The sequence below is a fragment of the Anolis sagrei genome, chromosome 1, assembly GCF_037176765.1.
Source record: "Anolis sagrei isolate rAnoSag1 chromosome 1, rAnoSag1.mat, whole genome shotgun sequence".
In the NCBI taxonomy this organism is placed as follows: Eukaryota; Metazoa; Chordata; class Lepidosauria; order Squamata; family Dactyloidae; genus Anolis; species Anolis sagrei.
The window spans coordinates 73,847,822-73,868,481 of NC_090021.1; the positions used below are offsets into that span (position 1 = coordinate 73,847,822).

Below are 20,660 nucleotides of genomic sequence, written 5' to 3' on the forward strand. Positions count from 1 at the left end.
AACAGCTCTTCCTATCAGGAAGTTTTTCCTAATATTCATGTGGAATCCCTTTCCTGCTTCATGACAAGCTAACCCTGCTTGTTGCCTGTATCAAAGCATTCCTCTCTGGCTAAGAATACGTCAGAGTATTCCAGATAGACAAAAGCAGACAAACAAGTTTGAGTACCAGATGTAACACAATCTGCACAGTCCAGTTTAAACATCTGGGCTGAATTAAAGAAACATATACTCCCCCTTTTTGGCAGGAGAATCCTAATTAAATCCCCTGTTGTCACACTTTTCACTTGTTTTTAAAATGTCCAAGTTCATTCCTTCTTTTGCTACTTTCTCCCTTTGTTCTCAGATTACTTTAGTTACTGCAAACTGAGTTCAAAGTTCAAAGGTGCCCAACTAAACTCATGAGAGGGGAGAGGAGAAAACGGGACAGAATGATGTCCTTCCTACCAGGCTCAAGTAAAAGCAAATGATATAGGGAAACCACCAAATATGTATCTTTGGCTCCAGTTACTAGGTCCAGCTAAAGTAGATTCATTGAATCAAGCTCTGAATACATCATGTTTATGTCAATCCCACCGCTGTAATGGGGACTAGGATTTCAACCATAGAAAAAGAAACTAGAAAATCTAATGTTAACTAATTTGAAAGACTTTAAGCAAGCAAAGCAAAATACAAATCTTTTAAATAACTGATATCAAAAAATAGTAAAAGTAAGAGTTAGAAAAAAATTAAACATTGTCTATAGGCTTGCTAGGTTAGGAACATTTTAGATGGCAAAGGGAAATTGGAGGCTCTAGACCAGACCCAAACGGCAGCATACATAGCTGAAAGAGAAGCGTCTTTTCTTTTTCTCCCTCCCTTTGGAAGATATGGAAACTTATCCTTGGAATTACTCCTCAGACATGATGACTGACCAGCTTTGGCATTCAGGAAGCCTGACACTCAGTTATGAATAATGTTCCCTTGAGTGCAGCCTCTCTCAGCTTTCTAACCCCAAATTTTAGGTTTAAGCATTTCTCCCTTATTTTTTTTTTAAAAAAAACAGTGTGCAAAATGTTTGAATTTGGGAACTGAGCTGCCAAATGTAAGATGGGCTTTACTATAACCACTGCTTGATGTGTGAATGGTGGTGGGGTTGGGGGGAGAGACTGAGGGCTCAATCCACGGCCCTCTGCTCACCCAATTATCTCAGCGCCATCCTTACTAGCTGCATAACTTACAAGAAAGGCAGAAGTCATCGGCTCTAAGCAAATCTATGTGCCCCAAGGGGGAAAAAAGAGAGTGTTGTACATGGGAAACAATCATTGGTTTCACTGGCAGAGTCTTACTGACCTCTTGCTGGCCGGCAGTTCCTTAATTATTGCCAATGGAATTTAAGATGAAGAAAAAAAGACAGGGGGAGGAAAAAGAGTAAGCCATGAAATAGTATTGCTGCAACTAAAAATCATACTGATGGGACCAACCCAGAGCTTGCTCTTTATAGCAGAAGTAAACATCTAAAAAAACCATGAAGAACATATGGCCCTTTACAACCTGCACAACAAAGTAGCAATTCTTCTTTCAGCACTGATGTCCCTCTTCTTCATAAAAACAGGGGGCTCACGAAAGGAGGCAAAACTTCTACAGATATTTTAAATTAAGAAAGCAATTAAAAGCAACATTGTACTGAGAATCACTTTTGACTAACTACTAAATGGTCACTGAAATTTTATTTGCTAAATTTAGGAGCCTTCAGTTATTCTGAATGAGAGTCAGCATGGTCAATAGTTAGTGATAATAGGAGTTTATGCAATGTCAAAAGTGTGCAGGTACTTGGGTGGGGTGATACTGGCTTGAACGTATGGCTATTTTTGTTCTGTTAGCTTTCTACAAAATTACTTATGCTTCATAGTTTATACCCTGAGTCATGATCTAGTGGATGGTCTTGCTATTTAAAGGGCTGTTTCTCCACCATGCCTTATTCAATGCTTCAATCTGCCTCTGAGATCTTCAACACAGTTTCTGTACCAGGTTTCCTCCCCTTGAAAAAGTCTACATAAGGGCCTGTACCTTCCTGCTTCTTGGCAGGGTGTTAGACTGGATGACTCACAAGGTCTCTTCCAACTCTATGATTCTATAGCCAACCCTTCTCCCAAAGCATTTCTAATACTCATACTTTGCCATATGATTTGCCATAGTCTACTGCTGCCCAATAGTAGTCTCTGGTTATTTGGCATGTTCTTCCTTTAGCAAGAAACTGACGATGCAGTGTAATTATTTTATCCACAGTTTCAATATACACAATTTTGCATACTCACACTAGAAAAAAAATTACTCCTTGCCCTGGAAGTATTTGTGAGTCTCTCTAGGTCCTCCACTGTAATGTTATAGTGTTTACTATCCAAGTATGTTCAAAATATAGGGGTTCAACATTATTCAGGTTCAGGTATCCGTGTGTGTGTGTGTGTGTGTGTGTGTGTGTGTGTTGGAACATATTCCATGTGGATGCAATAATCATCTTGAACATCAACATGGTTTTACACAACATGGATTCCCTCAAATGATGAAACTGAAATACAGACAAACGAGTGGACTGTCTTTATTTAGCCATCACATTTTGCATGGAGCTCTTGAACTGAATAAATGTATTCATACACAAGCTAACATGCATCCAAAGCATTCCCCCCTTTCAGTGACACATATTAAAATGTTTTGTCACATTAGCAGCATTAGACAATTTATATACTTTTAATACATACACAGAATGTCAAACAAACATTTTATTATGTTAAATTGTATCAACATTTCTTATAATCCATAAGAAATTGGAGATACCACACTTGCCATGTAAGGAGCTTCAGTGCCAAATGCGTATGGTATTTTCCATATATGATATAATTCAACTCCAACCAAGTAGTTTACTTAGTATTTGACTACACAATAATTATATTAGTAATGACAGTTCTGATCAATAGATGGTGTAACGCCAGGGAGGGAGGACACCAGTTTGTGTAAAGAAGCATGCGCCTATGTGCAGTCCTCTGTCAACGCTTTAATATCTGCATTGCTATGAGTGTTATAAAGCAGAAGCCCCTTGGCTTGGAAACACAGGCTTGAGTCTCTCTTGTATGAAACAAAGTAACAAGTTTATTTAAAATTTCAAGCTCCAAACGATTGTGGTTACAATTACTATTTTTGTTGCAAACTTGGGTTCCAGTCACGTATATATACTTGTTGCACTCTCCTGAAATAGGCTTTCAATGTTTCTCATTTATCAAGATGATATTTGCTTTACACATACAGGACTAAAAGTACTTTCCAATTCAAGCACCACTGGCTTTTCTTTAGGTTCTCAAAACTTGTACTCTATTTGACTAGCAGCTTACTTTTCTAACAGGATTTGTTAACTACCATTAATGAACAGGAATCCCTAACTCTCTGTCCTTCACAAACTGCAATCCCTACTCAACTAACTCTCTTTTAAAACTCTCTCTCTAACTCCCTCCTTTTTGAACTTAACTCCGCCCCTTTAGAATGTTCGGCCCTGCTCTTCCCAACTGTCATTTTGTCTCCCAACCTTTTGAAATCCTGGGGCTATGCTAATCTGCATATGACCAATCAGCCTCCATATGCAAATAAATCCGGTCCCTCTGTTGCTATCCTCTCTTGTCTATAATCTTCCTTATCTGCCCCCTGCGAACATAGATCTATACACTAAAATTTTCACACAGAGTAACAAATTCGCTACATACGCCCCTTCCCTATAAAAATATTGCTGGAGGTGAGTGTTTTTAACCTCATCGAAAGCAATATTGTTAACTTATACCTTATCTAACAATTCTATATTCAATTCACATTTAAAATCATACATTCAAATACTTACATTTCTATCATATATCACATGAAAACATTCTTTAATAATGATACTATACAGTTACTCTACCAATACAATTTTATATAAACACACATATTATATATCCTAACAACATATATCACCAATATACATTACCAATAGTCATCTTCTTGCACCCGGTTTATCCAATAAGTCTACATTTAATTCACAGTTTAAACCATATACCAAATACTTACGTTTCCATCACACATTACATGTCATCATTCAACAGTAACAGTATAATTATCATATAATTTCTTACTACAATCCTGCATAAATGTATGCAGTGCATGTTTATACTTTATCAATATACTTTACCACTTGTTATCTTTACATTTTAATATACATACTAGGTCTTATCAATGCCTATGTGAGTTTATCTGGCTACATTAGACTTTAAAAGCTAAATCCTTTTCCATGGAATCAGTATTGATGAAACACCTTCCAATGGAACTAACAGGTTAACACTAAACCTATATCTATATAGCTTACCTGAATAAAACTATCCTGGAGTCCTCCTCCATGTCCATGACAAAATGTCCACCTTGACATAGTCACATCCTTCAATATACTATACATTGAAGTGAAATTGTGGAGCCTCTACTCCCACTTTCAAACTTGACAGTTTGCCTGTCCCCCTGGCTCTCATCACCTATAGAAGCCCAAAACTCAGCACTCTTTATCTCACAGGCTGCTATCTTAGACCTAAATCTTCCTCTTGAAGACTGGTTCTACCTTTAAAACACTTTCTCAAAATGGATTTCTGTCTTTACCTAAGACACACAACTTTACCTTTCATTAACTTTATCTTCTATACAAATGCCGTAAAACTTTTTCTCCTCCTACATTTATAGTATAATTTCTTAAATTTTTTCTAATAGGCATATTTCTTTTAAAGGTATCCTAGTATTTTACCAATAAACCTTCAAATTGACTTTTGTATTTTCTTATCAATTTTATATAACTTAGACCTATCTGAGATCATCCTCTATCTATTCAATTCTCCATATCAACATCAAATATCCTTGTCCAAATGTGTTTCTATCCCATTAAAATATACGGATGGGAAGTTATGAGTTTTACATCATCCGTATTGATCCTATGAGTTATTAGCTCCTTTTTACCTGGCCCATTCTCAAATACATTTGGATGTTGCTTCAATATACATCTCAACTGACACCTTTGTCCCTCTGACAATTCTAAGCAATTAAATACATCAGGTATTTCCTCTTTTCATTTAACTCTCCTCACCCTTTTCACCAGATAATTTACATTAGACAGTTTCTTAACTATTATATAAGCTAAACACAGGTTGTTCATTACTAAGAGTCTCTCGGTCTTCTCTGAAGTTACAACGCTGTTGTAGAAAGTTATCTTTTTTTTGTTCTTCTTTACTGTCTTTTTTTTGTCTTTAACCTGGTCTTCCAATTATCAGGAACAGTTCTGCTTTTATTGAGTTTCAAGGCTTGAACAATGGCTTGCTCTAACATAGCATTAGATCTTAGTGAAGAATCTGGAATTCCTCGAACATCTTTTCTTTGCATTGAAGAGAACTCGCCACCGTTGGATGAATGAACAAGAACACCTTCTCTCTTCATTGCAATCTCATCACTGCAGTATGGACGAACCTCCAAAGCTAGAAATTGTAGCTTTTTCCTTTTATCACCATTAACATAGTCAGTGTATATTATTTCTCTTGACAGTCCATCAGATTGGTTTTTATCATCTTTCTCTGGTGTATGATTAGATCTTCTCTTTACGTTTATTTTCTTTTCAGTTGTAGGCATTTTAAAGTGTTCAGGTTTGGTAAGGAGGATCTTATCTAATGGTTTATCCTCAGCAAAACGTCTCTCTTCTTTCAGCTTTTTTTTCTCCTCAGAGTTTACCCCTTGCTCTGCAAGATCCATTGTCTCTATATTCTCATCAGTGGCTCCAGCTTCCCTGGCAACCATGATGTGCCCCTTGGTAACTTTCTGTACCACTCCTTTGGCCACGCCATCCAGCCTTGAGTCAGCTTCACCATCTTTGTCTTTCTCAGCCTCCTTTTGTTCCTTATCTTTTCCTTGTTGATCTGCCTCAAATGCCCTTTGCACTTTTGGGTGTGACTCTCCACCTATGACTAAAGATGTCTCTTCAGCCTTGGTAACTGCCATGTTGGCTGCTTCTGAGGTAAATTTTTCTTTTGAAGTCTCTGAATCTTCTGGTTATACCAGCCTCTGGTGTATTAAACCACAGTTATTACTGGATAACCTATATCACAGCACTTCTTTAAGACTGGACCACCTCAGCCACAGTCCACAGCTTCTTCTAGACACTAGATTAGATGTATTCTATGCATCACGTCGCTTTCTGAGGCACTATATTAGTTTTGTCACACGCATCCCACAGCTTTCTGAGGCACTAGATTAGTCTTGTCACACGCATCCCGTCGCTGTCTGAGGCACTAGATTAGATGTATTTTACGCATCCCGCAGCTGCCACCAATTATGTAACGCCAGGGAGGGAGGACACCAGTTTGTGTAAAGAAGCATGCGCCTATGTGCAGTCCTCTGTCAACGCTTTAATATCTGCATTGCTATGAGTGTTATAAAGCAGAAGCCCCTTGGCTTGGAAACACAGGCTTGAGTCTCTCTTGTATGAAACAAAGTAACAAGTTTATTTAAAATTTCAAGCTCCAAACGATTGTGGTTACAATTACTATTTTTGTTGCAAACTTGGGTTCCAGTCACGTATATATACTTGTTGCACTCTCCTGAAATAGGCTTTCAATGTTTCTCATTTATCAAGATGATATTTGCTTTACACATACAGGACTAAAAGTACTTTCCAATTCAAGCACCACTGGCTTTTCTTTAGGTTCTCAAAACTTGTACTCTATTTGACTAGCAGCTTACTTTTCTAACAGGATTTGTTAACTACCATTAATGAACAGGAATCCCTAACTCTCTGTCCTTCACAAACTGCAATCCCTACTCAACTAACTCTCTTTTAAAACTCTCTCTCTAACTCCCTCCTTTTTGAACTTAACTCCGCCCCTTTACAATGTTCGGCCCTGCTCTTCCCAACTGTCATTTTGTCTCCCAACCTTTTGAAATCCTGGGGCTATGCTAATCTGCATATGACCAATCAGCCTCCATATGCAAATAAATCCGGTCCCTCTGTTGCTATCCTCTCTTGTCTATAATCTTCCTTATCTGCCCCCTGCGAACATAGATCTATACACTAAAATTTTCACACAGAGTAACAAATTCGCTACATACGCCCCTTCCCTATAAAAATATTGCTGGAGGTGAGTGTTTTTAACCTCATCGAAAGCAATATTGTTAACTTATACCTTATCTAACAATTCTATATTCAATTCACATTTAAAATCATACATTCAAATACTTACATTTCTATCATATATCACATGAAAACATTCTTTAATAATGATACTATACAGTTACTCTACCAATACAATTTTATATAAACACACATATTATATATCCTAACAACATATATCACCAATATACATTACCAATAGTCATCTTCTTGCACCCGGTTTATCCAATAAGTCTACATTTAATTCACAGTTTAAACCATATACCAAATACTTACGTTTCCATCACACATTACATGTCATCATTCAACAGTAACAGTATAATTATCATATAATTTCTTACTACAATCCTGCATAAATGTATGCAGTGCATGTTTATACTTTATCAATATACTTTACCACTTGTTATCTTTACATTTTAATATACATACTAGGTCTTATCAATGCCTATGTGAGTTTATCTGGCTACATTAGACTTTAAAAGCTAAATCCTTTTCCATGGAATCAGTATTGATGAAACACCTTCCAATGGAACTAACAGGTTAACACTAAACCTATATCTATATAGCTTACCTGAATAAAACTATCCTGGAGTCCTCCTCCATGTCCATGACAAAATGTCCACCTTGACATAGTCACATCCTTCAATATACTATACATTGAAGTGAAATTGTGGAGCCTCTACTCCCACTTTCAAACTTGACAGTTTGCCTGTCCCCCTGGCTCTCATCACCTATAGAAGCCCAAAACTCAGCACTCTTTATCTCACAGGCTGCTATCTTAGACCTAAATCTTCCTCTTGAAGACTGGTTCTACCTTTAAAACACTTTCTCAAAATGGATTTCTGTCTTTACCTAAGACACACAACTTTACCTTTCATTAACTTTATCTTCTATACAAATGCCGTAAAACTTTTTCTCCTCCTACATTTATAGTATAATTTCTTAAATTTTTTCTAATAGGCATATTTCTTTTAAAGGTATCCTAGTATTTTACCAATAAACCTTCAAATTGACTTTTGTATTTTCTTATCAATTTTATATAACTTAGACCTATCTGAGATCATCCTCTATCTATTCAATTCTCCATATCAACATCAAATATCCTTGTCCAAATGTGTTTCTATCCCATTAAAATATACGGATGGGAAGTTATGAGTTTTACATCATCCGTATTGATCCTATGAGTTATTAGCTCCTTTTTACCTGGCCCATTCTCAAATACATTTGGATGTTGCTTCAATATACATCTCAACTGACACCTTTGTCCCTCTGACAATTCTAAGCAATTAAATACATCAGGTATTTCCTCTTTTCATTTAACTCTCCTCACCCTTTTCACCAGATAATTTACATTAGACAGTTTCTTAACTATTATATAAGCTAAACACAGGTTGTTCATTACTAAGAGTCTCTCGGTCTTCTCTGAAGTTACAACGCTGTTGTAGAAAGTTATCTTTTTTTTGTTCTTCTTTACTGTCTTTTTTTTGTCTTTAACCTGGTCTTCCAATTATCAGGAACAGTTCTGCTTTTATTGAGTTTCAAGGCTTGAACAATGGCTTGCTCTAACATAGCATTAGATCTTAGTGAAGAATCTGGAATTCCTCGAACATCTTTTCTTTGCATTGAAGAGAACTCGCCACCGTTGGATGAATGAACAAGAACACCTTCTCTCTTCATTGCAATCTCATCACTGCAGTATGGACGAACCTCCAAAGCTAGAAATTGTAGCTTTTTCCTTTTATCACCATTAACATAGTCAGTGTATATTATTTCTCTTGACAGTCCATCAGATTGGTTTTTATCATCTTTCTCTGGTGTATGATTAGATCTTCTCTTTACGTTTATTTTCTTTTCAGTTGTAGGCATTTTAAAGTGTTCAGGTTTGGTAAGGAGGATCTTATCTAATGGTTTATCCTCAGCAAAACGTCTCTCTTCTTTCAGCTTTTTTTTCTCCTCAGAGTTTACCCCTTGCTCTGCAAGATCCATTGTCTCTATATTCTCATCAGTGGCTCCAGCTTCCCTGGCAACCATGATGTGCCCCTTGGTAACTTTCTGTACCACTCCTTTGGCCACGCCATCCAGCCTTGAGTCAGCTTCACCATCTTTGTCTTTCTCAGCCTCCTTTTGTTCCTTATCTTTTCCTTGTTGATCTGCCTCAAATGCCCTTTGCACTTTTGGGTGTGACTCTCCACCTATGACTAAAGATGTCTCTTCAGCCTTGGTAACTGCCATGTTGGCTGCTTCTGAGGTAAATTTTTCTTTTGAAGTCTCTGAATCTTCTGGTTATACCAGCCTCTGGTGTATTAAACCACAGTTATTACTGGATAACCTATATCACAGCACTTCTTTAAGACTGGACCACCTCAGCCACAGTCCACAGCTTCTTCTAGACACTAGATTAGATGTATTCTATGCATCACGTCGCTTTCTGAGGCACTATATTAGTTTTGTCACACGCATCCCACAGCTTTCTGAGGCACTAGATTAGTCTTGTCACACGCATCCCGTCGCTGTCTGAGGCACTAGATTAGATGTATTTTACGCATCCCGCAGCTGCCACCAATTATGTAACGCCAGGGAGGGAGGACACCAGTTTGTGTAAAGAAGCATGCGCCTATGTGCAGTCCTCTGTCAACGCTTTAATATCTGCATTGCTATGAGTGTTATAAAGCAGAAGCCCCTTGGCTTGGAAACACAGGCTTGAGTCTCTCTTGTATGAAACAAAGTAACAAGTTTATTTAAAATTTCAAGCTCCAAACGATTGTGGTTACAATTACTATTTTTGTTGCAAACTTGGGTTACAGTCACGTATATATACTTGTTGCACTCTCCTGAAATAGGCTTTCAATGTTTCTCATTTATCAAGATGATATTTGCTTTACACATACAGGACTAAAAGTACTTTCCAATTCAAGCACCACTGGCTTTTCTTTAGGTTCTCAAAACTTGTACTCTATTTGACTAGCAGCTTACTTTTCTAACAGGATTTGTTAACTACCATTAATGAACAGGAATCCCTAACTCTCTGTCCTTCACAAACTGCAATCCCTACTCAACTAACTCTCTTTTAAAACTCTCTCTCTAACTCCCTCCTTTTTGAACTTAACTCCGCCCCTTTAGAATGTTCGGCCCTGCTCTTCCCAACTGTCATTTTGTCTCCCAACCTTTTGAAATCCTGGGGCTATGCTAATCTGCATATGACCAATCAGCCTCCATATGCAAATAAATCCGGTCCCTCTGTTGCTATCCTCTCTTGTCTATAATCTTCCTTATCTGCCCCCTGCGAACATAGATCTATACACTAAAATTTTCACACAGAGTAACAAATTCGCTACAGATGGGTATTGGCGGTTGAAGTTTTAAGAACCTAAGAAAAGCAGAATTGTTCACAAAGGTGAAATATACTACTTTTTGATCCTCCTTGGAACATTATGGGGGCCAGTAATGCCATTGAAAATTGAGCTTCTATTTGTTGGGCCCCAAAATGTGGCCAAAATATGCCTGAAGACATAACCAATTTGGGACAAATAATTTGTTGGGTGTGATGCTCCAAGGACATACTGCCTGCTTGCCCAGTATTTTTCCAAACATGGATTGGGAGAAATTTCTCTGGAGTTCAAAACAGCATTTAGTCAGTCTTTAGGACAGGGCTGGGCACCAGTGTAGTTATAGGATGAATGTGGCAATCCAACAATGTTTTGTGGCATTTAACATCTCTGGAATCCCAAGACTCATCTTTTTCTGGTTAAAAAAAGGAAATGAGTTGCTGTTTATTTTAAACCAGTTGCAAGTTCTCTGTACTGATGCATATACAGGTGGGCAGTATGACCCTGGAGCATCACACCCAACAAATTATTTGTCCCAAACTGGTTTTGTCTCCAGGAATATTTTTTTCACATTTTGGGGACAACAAATAGAACATATGGCAAAATGCTAACATGAAATGATAGCATTAAAAACCCCAGAAAAACAGTAGATGCATGAATCTGAAGATGAGGATGGTTGTGATACGGGATTTGTGTGTGTGTGTGTGTGTGCACATGTGCCTATCTGTAATTGTGAGTCTATGAATTGTGACAGAGTGCAGCATAACCTTTACTTTTACAGCACCTCTTGCTGGCTGGTTCACAGTGAGAATAGCCTACGCCACACAAGGAACTTGTTGAGCCTCTCCTTTCCACTGAACATAAAATGAGGAATTAGGAAGCTGTCACCCATAGGGAATGAAGCAAACAGGAATGTGGCAAAGTGCTAACATGGAATGACAGCAAATGCTAATGAAGTCTAGCCACTCTGCCCAGTATCCTCGGATTTGGAGGTCAATTAGGCTGGCTCCACACCAGTGTTATCTGAGGAGGCTAGCAGCTTCCAATTTCATTTCTCTAAATCTTCTTGGCAAGCACCCCTATTGACCATTTCCTCCTGACCAGCTGATGGCAGAGTATCAAGCATAACCTTATCATGTAAGGAAGTGCAATCTCTAAGACATGGCCAATGAAGCACATTCACTTTGAAATATGGGCCATAACCTAAGCACAATGATAGGAAAATCCTCCAGGCAACACTGCTCAATGTGAAACTATCCAATGACCTATACAACCAGCCACTTAAATGTAATAGAAAAATAAGCTTCTACATAACATGCAGATATACCTCTACAAGCACAAGCCCATACGCATACCTGTATGTATTCATTCACTCACACATGCAAGAAGATAGACACAGCAATTCTCTTTTTCAGGAAGTAAAGACATGACACAAAGGAAGTCTTTGGTTCACAGAGACAAAAATAATATATTTTAAAAAATATATTTATGCTTTGAGACAAATTATGAGTCTGTTTTGCCCAGTAGCATCTACTTCAATTGTTGGTGGCATTTCAAGACCTTACACAGAATAAGAGCTTTTCGAGTTCTACTACTTGAGATCTTTGAAGATACTACAAATTCAATACCAGGATCTTTTGCCAGAGAAAGTATGCCTTCTGTCACTGAGCTATGGTTCATTTCCTGGTTGCTGAAGCAGAGGAAGAGGGCAGAGAACAAAAACGAATTCTGCTAATAAGATGGAAGGCCAAGAATTAAATGATCCATCCTTCTATCAATTTATGTGGCTGAAAAGCAATTGCTGATCTTGGAACATGTAAATCAGGGGTGGGAATCATGCAGTCCTCCAGATGAGTTTGAACTGAAACATTCTGTTTCAACATGCATTCAATTATTATTTTGCATTCATAACTATTCAAACTTTAACTATTCAAACCAGCCCATGAGCCCTCTTGCTCAATTTATCTCAAGCTGGCTCTACACAGGGTTCATCCAGATGCACCAAGTTCCATCCTCCATCAGACATATATTGAACTTTAATAGACCTCCTAAAGTCCATGAGAACCACCACTCTTCTAAATGTTCCTCCAGCAACAGCAAGAATATCCTCGTGGCCAGCAAAATCAGACAATCCCAACTAAATGACCCCCCCCCCCAGGGTCTTCCTCCAGGGACAAACCAAGAATGGACAACTTGGATGTCCCTGAACAGACTCAGAAGTGGAGTTGGCAGATCAAAAGACAACCTGGCAAAATGGCACCACATAGAATAATCCTCCATTTTGTGACTGTGGAGCAGAACAAATTACTTAGCATCTGTATGCTTGCCCACAATGCCCTGCCTGATGCACAGAGGAAGAACTGTTTAAAGCTACAGACAATGTAGGCACTGTTGCCCGTTTTTGGTCTAAAACTATTTAGCTGCTTGTGATCCCATTATTTTATCAGTTTTAAACTTATTTATTTATGCAATGCTTTTGACACACAGTAAAAAAACAGACATCCTAACCATTGGTTGTGGGAGAAAATGGGAATAGATTTTGTAAGCCTCCTCCAGACAATATTCCTCACGATGGCTGGATCTACATGGCATAACATTCACTTTCAGAATGTAGATTAACTGCATTGAGCTGGATTATATGGCAGTATAGACTCATATAATGCAGTTCAATGAAGTTAATCTGCATTCTGAAACTGGATTTTATGGCAGCCTTACTCACTAGTAATGAGAGAGGCCTGCCAATACAGCCGCCACAATTAGTCACTGACAGCTTTATTTTCTATCACGTTGTTTAATCCAACACTTCCAAAACTGCAACTGTAGTTTTAACATTCAAAGCCCTATACAGCTTAGCTCGTCTCTATCTTTAGCTTTTTTTTATTTGTCCAAAATTTGCATTTTAGGGACTCTAGGCTCCATACCTAGCTATATGTATACTCTTCCTTATCTTCACTGGAAGTGCCTCCCTGGTTATTTGTAGACCGCTCCTTCTCTTGTTATCATTAAATCTCAGTTAAAAATGTTATTGTTTCCCAAAACTTCTGGACTTTTACTTTAGTATCTATATATATAAATCTGTTAGGTTGGTTCAACCGGACAGCAAAACTCCACAACCCCCCAACGAAACTTAACCAAAATTCCCATGCCCATAACACAACCCACAAGGTACAAACATATCTACTCAAAATGAAAAACAACACAACAACACACTCACAAAACGGCAAAACAACAAAACTCAAAAAAACCCCAACGAAACTTAACCAAAATTCCCATGCCCATAACACAACCCACAAGGTACAAACATATCTACTCAAAATGAAAAACAACACAACAACACACTCACAAAACGGCAAAACAACAAAACTCACAAACCCCCCAACGAAACTTAACCAAAATTCCCATGCCCATAACACAACCCACAAGGTACAAACATATCTACTCAAAATGAAAAACAACACAACAACACACTCACAAAATGGCAAAACAACTGAGCATGCGCAAGTTCCCTGGCGCGCGCACATAGCCTTCCGGCCAACGTTCCCTCTGCAGAAGCCATGTCCACTCCAAGCCCCGCCGCACCGCTTCCCGCACACACACACCCCCTGCCGCACGCACACACACAACCCCACGCTCCATCACTCCCCCCGCCACCGCACACACACACGCAACCCCACGCTCCATCACTCCCCCTGCCACCGCACACACACAACCCCAGGCTCTATCACTCCCCCCGCCGCCGCACACACACACGCAACCCCACTCCCCCGCTGCCGCACACACACACGCAACCCCAGGCTCCAGCATTCCCCCCGCCGCCGCACACACACACGCAACCCCACGCTCCATCACTCCCCCCGCCGCCACACACACATACGCAACCCCACGCTCCATCACTCCCCCCGCCGCCGCACACACACACGCAACCCCACGCTCCATCACTCCCTCCGCCACCACACACACGCAACCTCACTCCCCCCGCCGCCGCACACACACACGCAACCCCACGCTCCATCACTCGCCCCGCCACCGCACACACACACGCAACCCCACGCTCCATCACTCCCTCCGCCGCCACACACACGCAACCCCACTCCCCCGCCGCCGCACACACACACGCAACCCCAGGCTCCATCATTCCCCCCGCCGCCGCACACACACACGCAACCCCACGCTACATCACTCCCCCACCGCCGCACACACACACACGCAACCCCACGCTCCATCACTCCCTCCGCCGCCACACACACGCAACCCCACTCCCCCGCCGCTGCACACACACACACGCAACCCCATGCTCCATCACTCCCCCCGCCGCCGCACACACACACGCAACCCCACGCTCCATCACTCCCTTGCTGCTGCACACACACACGCAACCCCACGCTCCATCACTCCCCCCGCCGCCGCACACACACACGCAACCCCAGGCTCCATCATTCCCCCCGCTGCTGCACACACATAATAGTCCAGATATCTACCTCAACTTTGATAAGTTTTACTATAGGCCACAGCAACGCGTGGCAGGGCACAGCTAGTTATTTTACAATTGTGTATATTTTATTACATGTACTTGCCACATTGTATTATATTATATTGTACTGTTGTATTTTTTATAGATAATTTATTTTACAATTGTGTTGTATAGTTTTCTGTGTTGTAATTCCTTCCCCTTGTGTATACACACATATTTTAGATTGTATGCTTTTGATAGGAGTCACTGATTTTGGTTATTTAAAAGTGTTTTTTTTTAACAATAACCACATCCCTTAGTGTAATTGGAAGCTAATAATGTGACGATAGCTGCAGCAACCACTGTGTGTGTGAATATTTTTAAGAATGGGATACTCCAGATGCTCTCACCTTCATTTAACAGTTATTTACACTGAAGACCAAGAATATCAGGGGATCAATATCCTCTGGGAAGCAAGATTTCCTAGCAAGACTCTCGAGGATGACAAATTCTGCCTGAACAAATCAAGACAAACAAAAGGATACACTGTGGTCTGGAACTGGGGTGCGCGCATCTACTGGGTTTATGGACAAGCTGGTTTTTTAATACCTATTCTATTAAACACACCCTTGGAAACTTCAAGTGTAGCACAACTCTTTTAAAAAGCCAGCAGTTATAGCCTCAAGTATTCCAGGTTTCCTAAAGAAGGCAACACACGACTGTGAGTACTCAGTAAGAAACAAGGGAGATTCTGAAAGACACAAACTGCTTTCTAGCAGCAAAATCCTCTGAAAAGGACCAACAAGAGCAGTCCTCCTTGCCAAAAGAACATTGAAATGCATTTTAAATTATAAGATGGGAAGGAGGAAAAGAAGAGAAAAGAGCCTGGTTCAGGAGCACTGCTTCTTATCCAAAAAGATGGACATGACTTGAATGGCAAAGTCTTGAACAAAAAGACTAGGAATGGGACACATAACAATGAGAAGATTAAATGTTAATCTGCATGTATTTGGCATAAATCCAATACAGCTGCTCGCTTGGCACATTCAGAACAGGAAAACAGGACCTTCCAAAGAGAGCCTAGAATTAACAGTTCCAAGGCAATAGGGGGCAGCCTCTCTACATGCCCAGGGGAGACAGCGCCCTGTCCTTTGCTAATTGTTTTTGCATTGTAGCTCAGCAAGAGTCTGAACATCTCAATTTGCCACTGGGAAAAGTGTAAATGACTCGGGCTTGAAAGGAAGGGGAAAGATCAATACAAATTAAATCTGTACAGCACCAACATGTAGTGGCAGCAGGATTGTGGTAGGTTTTTCCCACATAAAGTATTATGCTCAATTGAATAAAAAAACTATTTTGTAGCTGTTATTTTGAAAAAAAAAAACACAAACATAAACATTCCACATTCATTTCATTCTTTTAAAACAGCATCTCTCCCCTACAGCTGCTTGTTGGGTAAAATTATTACTGGAGAACAAGACCTTTACACTGAGTCAGTGTTACAGGAGACTGTTTCTTTGTTTATTTATTACTTATTTATTTTGTACCAAAAGCATTACATAAATTAGCATAAAACTCATAAAAATAGGAGCACAAGCAGTTAAATATCTTTTGACCAAAAATGGGCAACAGCAACCGCATTGTCTGTAGCCTCCAACAATGCTTCCTCTGTACACTGCAGACAAGCATACAAATGCAAAGTTGTCTGTTCTACTGCACAGTCACACAAGGTGGAAGATTATTTTAGGTAGTGCCATTTTGACAGGTTGTCTTTTAATCTGGCCACTCCACTTCTGAGTCTATTCAGGGACATTCAAGTTGCCCATTCTTGGTTTTCCCCTGGAGGCAGACTCATGGGGTGGCATCCAATTAAGATTTCCTGGTTTAGCTGCCCAGAGGGATACTCTTTTTGATGCTGGGGAAAGGTTAAGAGGAGTGGTGGTTCTCATGAAGTTTTTCCTTTATTTGAGTCTACTAGGAGGAGGCTGATGGCCATGCAGTGGATGGCTTTCATGGTGTTCAGCCTGATTTCTCTCACAGCCAGAAGCAACCTTCCACCACACATTGGGGGGGGGGGGGGGGGCAATGCTAGCTAGCTTGTAGAGTTTGTTCAATGGTGTGTTCACCTGCTTTGCCTTGGCAGACTTCTGTCAAACAGGAAAAACATATTCAGCAGTTGAGTAAGACAAGGCCAGGGCTGATGTTCTTATTAACAGGAGACTGTTTAAAGATCTTAGACCGTAGTACTAAATCCATGTACTTCAGATTAAACCACACTGGACACACCTATGAATAAACCTTCTTAGAAATACACAGTTGTTTCTGTATTACAAAACAGGAGGACTAATGAAAATTACTATGGGATTTCTTCCAAGATAATGCAAAGATATGTATTTATTTCATTCCAGGTCTTTCCCCAAGCATGGGATCCCAAAGTTGTCAAAAAGGACTTCGGCTGATAGAATGACATTTCCCCATGTTTTCTGTCCCTTCAATTTCCCATATTTGTTCTAAAAACCCCACAAAAATCCTCACTTTATACCTTGCTTTCCCCCTAGAATACAACACAAGGTGGTTTATAGAACAAAAAAGATGAAATCACATACAGGTAAAACATATTAAACAGTCAAAATAATGCAATCAATCCTCTGGAACCGATTTGGGAAGCATAAAGTGGAAGAAGCAGATACAGAAATCCAACAATAGTCTGTTTTAATGATAGATCAATATCCTATATTTTCTTAAGAGATTCATGTTAATTTATATTTTGGAGTGGAATAGCACTAAAAAGATCTAAAAACACAAACTAGCTAGAAAGAGGATAGCAGCTAAAAGGTTTCTGGGAAATCTAAGCCTTGGTGGCCTCTGAAAATGCAAATGGAATTTGACACAGGATGTAGACCAAGAGCAAGCTTAATTTGTTAAGGGAGCTTAACTAAGGCTTTATTATATGAATACCGGGAACAAAGCAGCCATGGGAATAGCATTAGAGGAATCTTCAGCATTATCATGAACAAGGGTACACTTTGGGCACAACATCATATACATTTTGAAAACCAGACTTTTTGAATTAGAGTAAATGTACTAAATAAGCCTGATGGAACCCATATATGCCAACATTCAACTTGAAAACCAGGTGCCAAGGCAGTCGTTTGTTCAATCACCTTACAGCATACCAGATAAAAAAGAAAGTACAAAATACATTCTGATAAAAATGATTTTTTGTAAGAAGAGGTTATACCATTTTGGAAAAGCAGATACCAAAATGTAGTATTCTGAAGACAACTGAGCCCTCAAGGTGACTCGGTGAAGTTTTTTGTTTTTGGCAAGGGTGGTTTGGTCAGTTCCATCTTCTGAAATATAGCTTAAATAATCTGGTATTTTAAAAGCACTACTTCTTAAACTGGGGGTCCCATCTCCAAAATTGTGGATCCCAACCACTTAGCTCAAAGCTGAGGTCACAAAAAAATTGACAGTAGTAAGATGTTTCTGAATGTCAACCATTTACATGAATCTGCTAGGAACAAGGTGCAGTGTTTACAGTGATCTCTACAGAAAACCCTTCAACTTCTGGGCTGAAAGGTATGCCCTTGAACTTGGAGCCCGACAACACTGGTGTTGTCATGTTTGGCAATGACAGATTGATTAAAGAAGGTAGCATTGTGTTAGAGGACAGGTGCTATTGTGGATGTGTCAGATGGCAAAAAACTCCTGGGACCTATTGCAGATGCACTGGGCAATGCCACTGATGGAAAGGGCTCAATTGCTTCCAAGATACACAGATCAGTTAGTCTGAAAGCACCAGGGATCATTCCTAGAATCTCTATGCACAAACCCATGCAGATCAGCACCAAGGCTGTATTTATTTATTTATTTAAAACTTTTCTATCCTGATCTTCTCTACCTCTGTAGAGGGACTCACCGGCTAACAGCAAGGATTCAATGCTAACAATACAATCTAAAATATCAAAACACTTTAACAAAAAACATCAACAGTGAATTAAAATACATAAAGGGTAAAATACATATAAGCCAATTTGCCAAGATAAAATTATGTCCAATTCTGTCTGCATCTTGTGGTCCATAAAATTGGTCAATTGCCAGTCTCAGCCATTATTCTGGGAATGCCTCATTCCATAGCCATGATTTTATTAGCTTCCTGAAGGTCAGGAGGGAGGGGGCAGATCTAATTTCATTTGGGAGAGAGTTCCATAGCCAGGGGGGCACCATAGAGAAGACCCTGTCTCTTGTTCCCACCAAACGTGACGGCGAAAGTGGTGGGACCGAGAGCAGGGACCCTCCAGAAGATCTTAGCAGCCTTGATGGTTCATAGGGGAACTGTATGAACAAGTAAACTGGGCTGTAACTGTAGACAGCTTGGTACCAACTGGATGTGGCCAACATGAATTGATAATTGATATAGATTAACTTTTACATGCACAAATCACTAATATTTGTATATGTGGCATCATAGAGACTGATACTTACATTACAATTGGAAGAACCATCAAAACTTGGGTATGAATGATCAGGCCATTCAGAGGAGTCTGTGCTACCTGACTGACGACGCTGAGATTCATACTCCTTAAGCTGAAACAAAAGTAAGAAAATATGAAACATCTCATTTTGAAGGTTGCTGCTTGTTTATTCAGTTTCATGTATTTTACAAGAAAGTAGCAGTACTGGATAAACTAAGTAACATAATACTTTCTAGGTCATATGGCCACTACACTTTACTCCCCTTGCCTTTCAGAAAGAATATATGAAGACAGGTAGACTGACATGACAGAAATAGACTCAGTTTTTTATAGTGAAAATATTTATCTGATCTAGTATAAACCTAAGAAACCTGCCTTCTCAAAATTAATGTAGAGCAAGTTTTCAAATTTTAGCTGCAAAGTAAGGACTCATTAAATCTTTTACTGCTGACTCTACTACACTTTTATTATATATAGAGTGGTTCAGTTTTCATGCTTAGTTAAGCTAAAATGCAATTCACTTATTTATCAATACAGGCCTATATATGCTGTTTATATTAATACTGTACAGGGGAATCTTAATCTTTGTAAAGGCATTTAGTCATAGAGCTACTTCCATTTCTGAATCTCTTGGGCTTTGTTAAAGGGGGAAGTAATGTATAGGTATATTATCCTTTTGTACTACATTCCACCAAGTTAATATTCTCTATGATAATGCTTTTTCCAATAATTATAGCAACTTCTACACAAGCTTACAGTGAATCACCAATGCAACCTGACCTATCATTAGGAACCAGCTTAAAGAACACGGTTCCCAATTAGCTGATCAGAGGGCAGAGAAGGATAAAGAGAGAAGTATATGGATCGTATACCCTTGCAAGTGCTTCCTCAATTGTGATCATCTTCTCCTTGACCATCATCATTAACTGGATCCGCTCCTCATCACTCATTGTGATTTCACTTGCCACATAACCAACATCCTCCCCTGAAGACAAGAAAAAAGAACAAGACCCTTTAAAACAAATGAATGGAAAGTCACACATATTGAATCATGACCTTCATAGTGTACTGTCCCCCAAATAATTATTCCCAAGTCATTTAGGCTCAAGTTAATCCCTCTTTGAAATTCTCAGGCACTTGCATTTAAAATTCAGAAAATTAGAGGTTTGTTACATTAGGTCAAGAGATATATTGCCATTCCCTCAATTTGCTCACTG

The 20,660-nt window shown here is 39.4% G+C and overlaps 1 protein-coding gene across 4 annotated transcripts in view; it reads right to left on the reverse strand.

Annotated features, from left to right (window-relative positions):
• Positions 1-20,660, reverse strand: part of SASH1 (SAM and SH3 domain containing 1) — a 655,322-nt gene that overhangs the window by 53,491 nt on the left and 581,171 nt on the right. For all 4 annotated transcript variants that reach the window (XM_060753531.2, XM_067466133.1, XM_067466128.1 and 1 more), the window contains exons 7-8: positions 20,316-20,428; positions 19,454-19,555 (exon numbers count right to left, since the gene is read on the reverse strand). In XM_060753531.2, coding sequence (XP_060609514.2) covers positions 19,454-19,555; positions 20,316-20,428 — 215 coding nt within the window. The remainder of the gene's footprint in view (positions 1-19,453; positions 19,556-20,315; positions 20,429-20,660) is intronic.